This window comes from Populus alba, chromosome 5, assembly GCF_005239225.2.
Source record: "Populus alba chromosome 5, ASM523922v2, whole genome shotgun sequence".
NCBI classification, from domain to species: Eukaryota; Viridiplantae; Streptophyta; class Magnoliopsida; order Malpighiales; family Salicaceae; genus Populus; species Populus alba.
In genome coordinates, this window is record NC_133288.1 from 20,205,598 (window position 1) to 20,215,450 (window position 9,853).

Here is a 9,853-nt window from a genome sequence, read left to right on the forward strand (position 1 = left end):
GAGTGGTTTAATTAGTATGATGCCAAGAAGAACACAAGCTGACTGCATTTCTGTCTTTATTTTTATCTTATATAAAATTATATGTTTGAAAACGCGGCTGAAACCAACCGACGCAATCACCCGCAGCAGAAGAACTGCAAGTTACGAGCCATAACTTTGTATATTCGATCGCTAGGAGAATGGGGCAAATTCTTGTTACCATAACTTTGTATATTCACTAGGAGAAGAGGTGGTGGGTGTTGTATGGTATATCCAAGCTTTTAGAAAGTATAAATGTAAGATGCAGGGTTAAGGTACAATACATGCCATTTGCCTCCAGAAAAAGACTGCATCTTTTTTATATCCCTCTGCTGCACAACCAGACAAACCAAAAGCTTCTCGTCCATTACCTCTTCCCTTTTCCTCTCTCAACATCCTTGCAATCTTGCATATGTCATCTTCCATCAGGGAATCTAATCTTAACAAACCCTCCTTTTCCCTCTTTTCTTCCTTCCGGCCCTAATAATTACCAAAGCCTTCTTTTTCCATGCTCTTTCCTCTTTACTCCTGCTGCAAATCCCCATGCAACGCACTCTTTTCCACACAACCCCTCCAGAAATAAATTTAAAAAAAATAAACGAAAAATACACCTCCATGTGACCGCATTCTCTTTATAATCTCCTCGTAAATTTAGACCAAGTCTCAGCAATACGATCGTAATAAAGAAACGACAAAAGGTGAGAAAACCAGGCAAGCGAGTTATGTTGCAACTATATGGTTACATTACCTTTTCTTCTGGTTTGTGTTAACTGCTGAGATGCTTGCTGGCTGGATTAATCATACATGATGTCAGATTTTTGTCCAGATATACGACACTTTCTCCAGTTTTGCTCTGATATTAAGACGAAAATCGTTATTTAGGGAAGATATTGCTGTTGATGCCATCTGCTTAAGCGTTCTTGATGGAACACCATTTAATTAAGACAGGGACATGAAGTTTCGTAATTCAGACTATACATTATACAAAAAATTTATCTTTTGGAAGCGTATCATTAGGGTCAAATTACTTGGGATAGCATGGCATATTGAAAGCTGTGAATATACAGCACTATTCAAACTTGGCAATCATTTATATTTCTGCAGCATGGATGACTCGCATGTAAAAGTACCGATTATGACAGGAAGCTTCTTCTATGGAAATGCTTTGCTCGACTCTTTTAATACTGCAGGTGGGACCGATTCTTTCACGATGTTGCATCACTGCATGGCTTATCATCTAATTGATGGTTTGGGAACGTCAATGTTCACTCCCAAGAATTTATCCAGAGAATCTTTAAATGCCTGCGACAAGAAAATAATATGTCAAATTCAGATCCAAAGTTCTCATGAGTCCAATGCATCAGAGTTGCTCAAGATAATCCCCATCTTTAACAATCAACTCTGTTTCAGCAGAAAGGGAGACTTTTAGAATGTATTAATTTATCTGTAGGCGTGCTTGGAAGACTTTATTGTCACTCGCATATGAATCGAAGGAAAAGATGACGATGCTGCTAAATAATGCATATAAAAGTTCGTTTGGACGGAGATTGGAAAATGCAAAGAACCAAAAAGAAAACAAAGCCCATGAATAACTTTAAAAAGACTGCTCATTTGGGAAAAAATCAATGTGGTCAAAGTTGAACTGGATCAGAAAACTATAATGAGAGTAGAATCCAAATCAAGTTGGATTCAGCCAGTACAGCTTTTAATTTGAAAAAGAAGACAAATCCAGACCCAGAGAATCTAATCTGTGAATGCAATGATCATGCATGGCAATACTAACATGGCACAGCACTAGCTCACCGTGCAAAGTTATACTGAGAAGAACTCGAGAGGGACTTTTTTCACTGATACCGAAGAATGGGTAAGAAACATGGATTTCAGGGTTCGCTGCCCTCTCTCTGTTTTTTCTTTTTCTTTTTTTCATCTTAAAAGGATCCTGGCTAAGTGCAAAGAAAAAAATGTTTTCACACTAATTTTCTAACCTATGCGTGCTACGTGAACTCCATCACCAAATTCCAAATCTGGAAGAGCTTCATTATTTGCAGGATGCAATAAAATCATGCAGAAAAATGCTTCATAGCATGAGACCACTAACGGATCAAAATGGAATCTACATCAAACTGGAATATAACAACTCCAAAAGAAACTTTCATGGTGTGTAGCTACTAGAAATGTATACTTTAACCTTAAACTTCAAATATGATACTTTGTTGAGATTGGGCCAATTACAGTAATGCTTGTGAAAGAATGCTCCAAACTTAGAAGATCACATGTGATGATTTCTCCTTTGAAAACACCATTCAAATCACAAACAGAGACTGTGATGTTAATGGCATTTTAATATATTAGCATAAGTTAAAATGTAGTATGAGACACTCTCCACCTACTATATTAAGTTGTTTTGTTTGTTACTCGTTGCATTTCATTATTATGTTGATTGACCACAAGTTAGGCCTGTTTAGCCATTACCGAATTATAGGCCATGGAAGTGAGGTCCTAGGATAGAGAATTTGGAAGCAATCCTACCTTTCAGCTTTTTGATTGGATGCTCTAGCACTCAAGCACTTTTATTCCTCACTCCATAAAAGTAGTAAATAAATTAGTGAACCTAATGCAAAATGGATTTCACATGCAAACATAAGTACCTAAATACCATACCTTATGAAATCATAAATATACATGATAAAATATGCAATTTATGTAGTTCTGCCAGGCATTTTCATGAAGAAAAATAACATTACCTGGAGAGCAAATAATTCCTTTCCATTAAGGATTGCTTCCATTGCAGCAAATTGGTCATCAAATGCACCATAAAAGCCTTGGTAGAATTTGTTCCTGAAATAAAAAATGATAAATAGCCGAGTAAATACAAAGATTATAGGTGTCTTCTTCTTTCCTTTCAAGAAAAAAAAAAAATCTTCATGAATTTGACAGATACCGATCATCTTCTGTTGTATGTTGATCAACCTCATCAAACTTCCTTGTAAGTACCTCTGCTCCTACTGGTGAAAGCAAGTGCAGTATCAGAGCCTCCAGGGTTCTTGGAAAATTGTGCTGAAAAGAGTGAGATGACATGAAAAATTATTGAAGAAAAAGGTGGGATGGTGTGTTGGTAGCCGGGTATTTCCTACAGTTTTAATAAGAATTCCATCCACCTATGGGAGCTTTATAAGGAGGTGCATACTCACCGCCATGGCAAGGAGGACATTCTGAAGAGTGCTTGGATCAAGGGTCCAAAGAATTTTAGCAACTGGATCATCCTCGAGGAAAAATAATTTTCTTGTCAAAGTTTTATCGCATTCATGTTTCACACTGACTTTAGAATCATTTGGTGGAGTTGATTGAATGCATTGACTTTGGTCGGTGATGTTAACACAGTCATGAACTACAGAAACAAGTTCTTGAAGGGCCTGGAGAGAAAACGGTTCCAATTCATGCAACTTAAGGTCCTTCCCTTGTAAACCCTGTTTCTTGCATGCCGGGTTCAAGTCACAACAACCATGATCTGGTACAAAATTATCAAGATCAGTCTACAGAAAAACATGGGAAATAAGCTGGGTATTCCTTTGAGTAAAATCTGAAAGGGTGAAGAAAACCTAGTGGTATAATTATCAGAACTGACCTGCTCCATTACTGAGCAGCTCACATGTACACTTCAGTTTCTCTGTTCCAGGAGAAGCCTTGGGGAGTACTTGGTTCTGTCCTAATTTTAAATATAATATACATGTTGAAATGGTTGACAATAAACTTGTAACTCGAAACAAGATGCATGAAGGAAAAGAAACAGGACAGTAGACTCCCCAAACTTAGTGGATGAAACAATTTTGAAAATTTCATTAATGGGTACTCTTTAGTAAACAGACTCTGCACATGATATTATTTGAGCATCAATTGTCATAAATTACTGAAAAGTTTTGGTGGAGACTTGTGATTTCAAAGCTTCTTCGTCTACAAACAATGACAAACTTTCTGAAAGCCTCAAAAAAGTTATGTTCACAATTTTATCTGTTAGTGGCCCTCGAACTTTTCAAAGCTCAGACATAAAGAGCTCCTCAACCATTAATTTGTTGAAACACTTCTGTCCTTCCACTGCAAATGTTTTTTGCACTATAGAAGTGTGGCTGATGAAGAATGCTGCAAACCTAAGGATGTCTCACAAAGGAATTATACATGGTAAAAGAAATCATGTAAATCTAATGGGCACAAGCTAACAGAAAAAACATTTTGCAGAGCCCAAAAACAAGAGAAAAGGGTCTCCACTAGGAATAAGCATTATTGCAACATCTGATGTATCAAGGAGAAGGACATACCATTTCTTTATCCATCAATCTTGAATTTATAGCATTGATTCAACGAGCAAATAAAACATGTTAGAGCAAAACAAAATCACAGAATCAAGTTAGCTTAAACTGCATTACCAACACCAAACTGAAACAGTTGCACAGGGAAAAAATGGGAACCAAAGGAGAAACAGATGAAACATTATAACATTATAAGACATAATGAATCAAGAGTACCTTCTTAATATTCTTCGCAAATAATAAGCATCCATGTGTTCTAACATGTTAGACATTATGTTGGACCGCCACCAAAAGTTCACAGCAATGGTCAAATCATCACTGTCTACCTGGTGGAACCTGTAGCAATTGGAGACAACAGTCATCTCACCTGACTAAATACCAAAAGTGAGGTTGAGTTCAAGAAATAAGTCTAGTGTCTTGATAGTGGTGTAATAAGTTTTGCATGCATAAAGAACAGTAGAATCAGAGAACCATTTTAGTAAGGTTCTGAGTAGCAAAACACAGTAAAAGAGAAATGGTTAAATTTGGAAACGATGTTTGCAGCATTAGACAGTTACATAATTGATTCTTTGTTGACCTATTACATCACGAAAAAAACCATGGTAAGAGGAGGGAATAGTTGATGGTACAAAGCATAAAAGGCCATGTCAATGTCAGTCATGGATAATTTAAAAAGAAAGAATCCTAAAACAAATTATTGCATGGACAGGACAGCTGATACAGATAGCAAGAAGTACAATACTGCAACCAAAAGGCTCTAAGGTAAAGAGAAGATCAACAATTTTGAAACTAAAATGGAGAAATGACCTGAAGGTGTGAAAGGATGCATGAAGGAGACTCAGCTATACTAGTTAGCATTAATGCCCCTCAGTTCTGAACAAACATGCATAAACCCCACTTCATGTTTGCTGCTGAAAAATAAATAGCTTCTATTTGTCAATTCTATGAGATGACTCACACATATCAGACAAGATGATGAACAAAGCAACCAATTTTTCTAGGAGCAGGGGAATAGTGATCCAATAAGTTAAGAATTACATCAATTTCATATTTTGGAAGTCTTTCCTGGACAATAATAAGTCTTTTTTTTAAGGTTTCTTAAATTAGAAAGCTGTTGGTATATTTTTAAATTTTTACTTCCTATGTTCTGGAAGTCTTAGGTTTACTTCCTATGTTTTGGAAGTCTTAGGTTAATTCAATTACTTTTGGTTATGGATCATTTTCTTTATGTCACCTTCAGGTCTCAATTCCTGCAAAGTGTTTACAGAATTCGACAGCAAAACAACAGCCACCAAAACTCTTATCTTTTTATGCTTTCCTCCCCAAGATCAACCATAACTCCTAATTCCCCATTCTCCACCATAAGAATTCATCAATCTCTTCAACAACACTACCACCTTTTGTGATGTCTGTGCAATAAATTTACGGATACATCCGTGATACAACACAACAAAATGCATGAAAGAAAGCAAAATAACATCTCAGATTTCTTGTAGTTTGTTAAAGAAGTAAAACAAAAGGCCAATAACAAACTTGAATAAAGGTAAGAACAATATCAGAAGCTTAGCATTATATTCTAGAATTACACGAAGAAGGTTCCTAATAAAGGGAATTTTCTCATAAGCATCGTTATATTTTAAACCTTACCAGCCTTCAGGAATGAAAAGGGCATCACCTGCATGAAGAATAACCTTCTGAGAGTAGTCCATGGAGCATTTTGCTCTCGGATACAATGAGAAGTCAGGGTTTTCCAGAGCAATAGAACTGCCAGCCAGAAGAAGACAGGTTGACAGTTACAAAACGATAATTATAAAAAGAAAGCAGTTCCAAATTTCCAGTGGCTAAACAAACTTTACAGGCACTACATTTTCATACCCTTACAAAATTGAGGAGGAACAGAAATTAATTTGCTGTTGCTCACAAAAAAGTGGCATACCTGTGGTTTGAGGCCTCCCCGTACACAGGCATTGGATATAAAAATGGACTTGCAGAGGGCGGCCATAAGACAACTGCAATGAAGAAGTATTTGAACAAAACAGAAAAACAAAAGAAGCAAGCTCTAAATTATAAATAAATTGCTAAAGGAAACTGTCTAAACCAGACATAGGCAACGGTTCAAAGTGCAAGCATGACATGGAACTAAGTGTGCAGGAAGAAAGCATTAGCATGCAAGATTGGAAAAGAATTTGTAGTTTCCTTGCAAATAATAGAATCCTGACAAGGGCTATTAGCATTGCCATGAATCTATAACTTGCAGCTAAAGAGAGAAAGTCGCTATAGTTGTAGAATGGACAAGAAGGGGGCGAGAGAGAGAGAAACGGAACCTTGTTTGCTGCCAGCAACTACACATAGCACGTTATGATGTGGATCATAGTGGGTGCTTGATCTAGATTGAGCATTATTCATCCACAAATTGACAGAAGCTAGTTCTTTTGTTTCCAAAAAAGTAGGCTGCGAAAATCAATCAACGGTAACTAGTTAACCATGGAGACCATTAGACTAAACAGCAACGGAGTGAAGAAAGAAATGCACAAACCGTTTGAATGTCTTCCCTAAGACCTTCAAGTTGAACCCTCTCTCGATCCTCACTATTCATTATCGGCACCTGGACACAGACAATTACAATTTTCACCCTAGTACTAACTCAATATCACACAGACTCAAAAGCATTAAACAAGAAAAACAGCATTCAATATCTAGAATCCGCAAAGTTCCAACCTGTGCTAGATAAATTTGCTGAGGAACATCACCGGAAAGCATACTTTCCTGATCTACATCAGTAACAGCATCCTGATGCCTTTCTGATTGCAACAAAGAACCACCACTACTGTCCGTGTTTCGCATACTTTGCTTGCAAAAATCAATAAACGTGGAAAACGGTAACTGAACCTACAACAGGAAGGGAAAAAACACATATAGTAATAAGAGGAAGGAAACTCTTAAAAGCTCAAATATACGATTATTACTCGAATAAGAAACTGGCACAAAAATTACCCTTTCATGGCTTCTAATATCACCATAAAACACAGGTGCAGTTTTAGATAGCATAGCTTCCACGGTAGATGATCCTACCCGTTCCTAAATTTCAATTAATTAACATAAAAATTAATCATAAGTTCAGTTCCTACATTAAAAAATAATAATAATAAATTATAAAGTAACCTGCAAGTAATCGAGGCCGCCATTAGCCGGATTCCACTTGACGAAGGCTTTCCAGTCTTTAATGCATCCATTAAAAACCTTTCGAGCAGAGAAATATAAACTAGGTAAGCTCTACTGGACAAAATAGTATTGATGGAAAGCTCTGAAAGAGAGGAGATGTGGTGAAGGAATTGAATTACAGCGGGGACGTTTTTGGATTCGATTTGAGACGCGAATTCTGTGGAAGAAGGGAGCTGTTCGAATCTTTGGATTTGTAAAGACTCTTCCATGTTATTTTCTTCTTCTTGTTTTTATTGTTTGCCGCAGCTACGAGGGAGGCAAGGGAGTGAGAACTGAGAACGTCAAGTTGAGGTACGAACCTCAAAGACTGTGAGTGAGTGTGACTGTGTGAGTCGCCTAGTCAGGATTATTGGATCCAGTATGACCGGTTATACGAAAAACTCCTGCGCCGGGAAGGGAAACGTGCCAGTTGTTACTTACGGGAATATAAGGCGGTAGTTTGGTAAGGGGCCAAGGGTTGATTGTGGAATTTAAAAGTTTTCGTGGTTTTAATCAGTGCCAACTGCCAAGTGTTTATGGGCCAACAGTGACCTAAATTACTGGATCATCGGGTATTGAAGCCTTGGTTTCCAAGCCCAGTTTCTGTGAACTCTAGGACAGTGGAGATTGTTTTTTTCTTTGAGAAAAATGAGGGAGTGGCTTCTTATAGTTTATTAAAAATATATTCGATTGTTCATTTTACCGAGCAATTGGCTAAATTAAAATAATTTTATAGTTTATTAAATAAATCTATTTAACATTTTTTAATAATTTCCTTGTTACTAATTGAATAGTATTTATTTACCTTCAAAAACTGACAATGTGTTTTTAATATCGTAATTATACAGTATTATTAGTAACCAACATAATTATAAAATAATTAGGATATAATAAATAAAAATATTTAATATTTTTTAATTTAATAACACTGTAATTATAATATCTTCTAGCAATCGTAAAAATTGTTTGATGATCATAATAGTTCATTTGTTCCTTTTTAAGGGAGGCGTTACTAGCTATATATCATTATATTTCTAGTTTTATTTGTTTTTACATTTTAAAAAATTAAATTTTTTTTTATCCTTTTATTTTTAAATTAATATGTTTTTAGGTTATTTTAATATACTGATTTCAAGAATAATTTTTAAAATATATTATATATATATATATATATATATTATTTTGATATATTTTTGAGTAAAAAAACCTTTAAAAAACAATTGTAATTACATTTCTAAACATGTAAACATAACCTTCGTTGTTTTTATATATTAAATGTCTAAATAACCCTTGCGCAATGAGCCTCTTTTTAGTTTTGATGTGAGGCTAATATGGGTATTTGAGATTATAAGTGTTTTCATTGTATTTTTGTTTTAAAATGTTTTAAAAAAATATATTTTTTTATTTTATTTTTAATATCATTAAAAAAATATTAAAAATATTAATTTAAAATTTCTGAAAAAAGACGGTCAAACGGCACAGGCCCTTGAAATGCGTGTTGATCCAGGTGGTTTTCTCAGTTCTAGCTTATTTTGGGTCCTGGTATCGAGAATAGGATTTTGAACGTTACATAGCCCAAGTGCGCAATTAATATATTCAGCTTCTACTTGCCAAACCACCAACCAGACAAAAGGGATCCATTAATTTCTATCCCATCTTGGATTTTGGATAGGCATCTCAGACCGCTTCTCTGCTAAAAAAAATAAATCCATACAACTCTTTACTGTAAAACTTTAGTTGAGTTCATCCATCGAATTTATTAAATTTTAATTTTTTTAATTTTATATCAAAAAAATTTTTTATGTATTTAGATTTTTTTTTGTTAATATCAAAAATAAATTTTTAAAATATATATATATTTTCAAGTAAAACATACTTTTAAAAATAATTATTACAATTATCCCAATCTAAAAAATACCATTCATAACAAACATTCAACCACTCCTTGTGGTGATAATGTAGCTTCCATGGTCATTCTTAAGGTATTTTTTAATGAAGATATAAAAAAACAATAATTTGATTCAAGGTTATTTTTTAATATTTTTTTATTAATGTAGGTGTTTGGACCACTCATATGTACCTCGATTAATTCCACGAACTCTGAAGTTAACGATCATATAAATTTATAGTAACCTTGAAATTTATAAAACTCGAACTAGTAATTTTTAAAAAATAAACCTATGATCTGACCAGGATTCAAGGTTATTTTTAATATTATGATGGGATGTAGTTGAAGATATTTTTAAATTTTTATTTTGATTTTTAAAATTTGTTTCTATCTATTTAAAAAAACGAGACTTTATAGTTTTTTAAAAACATAATTTTTTAAA

The 9,853-nt window shown here is 34.6% G+C and overlaps 1 protein-coding gene across 3 annotated transcripts; it reads right to left on the reverse strand.

Annotated features, from left to right (window-relative positions):
* Positions 1 to 928: 928 nt before the first annotated feature.
* On the reverse strand, positions 929 to 7,963 carry LOC118061648 (lysine-specific demethylase JMJ31). Of its 3 annotated transcripts, none has more exons than XM_073409448.1 (15): positions 7,664 to 7,963; positions 7,485 to 7,562; positions 7,317 to 7,400; positions 7,041 to 7,205; positions 6,859 to 6,927; positions 6,647 to 6,773; positions 6,259 to 6,331; positions 5,970 to 6,086; positions 4,539 to 4,658; positions 4,332 to 4,350; positions 3,644 to 3,719; positions 3,210 to 3,526; positions 2,960 to 3,075; positions 2,763 to 2,856; positions 929 to 1,320 (listed from the first exon to the last, which is right to left on the reverse strand). In XM_073409448.1, exons 1-15 carry the CDS (start codon positions 7,751 to 7,753, stop codon positions 1,252 to 1,254), a joined length of 1,614 nt encoding a protein of 537 aa, XP_073265549.1. In that variant the 5' UTR covers positions 7,754 to 7,963; the 3' UTR covers positions 929 to 1,251. The 3 variants fall into 3 exon arrangements, with proteins under 3 accessions (XP_073265549.1, XP_034931048.1, XP_073265550.1); XM_035075157.2 differs by having other exon boundaries at positions 7,041 to 7,211; positions 7,664 to 7,960; XM_073409449.1 differs by lacking the exon at positions 7,317 to 7,400 and having other exon boundaries at positions 7,041 to 7,211; positions 7,664 to 7,961.
* Positions 7,964 to 9,853: the final 1,890 nt, after the last annotated feature.

What these genes read in the sequence shown, in the direction of transcription:
- LOC118061648 (XM_035075157.2), bottom strand. Translation starts at nt 7,753, where the DNA reads ATGGAAGAGTCTTTACAAATCCAAAGATTCGAACAGCTCCCTTCTTCC. An exon ending in ATATTAGAAGCCATGAAAGG is followed by an intron (nt 7,212 to 7,316) that starts GTAATTTTTGTG and finishes TTCCTGTTGTAG; the next exon opens with GTTCAGTTACCGTTTTCCAC. An exon ending in AGCAAATTTATCTAGCACAG is followed by an intron (nt 6,928 to 7,040) that starts GTTGGAACTTTG and finishes GTCTGTGTCCAG; the next exon opens with GTGCCGATAATGAATAGTGA.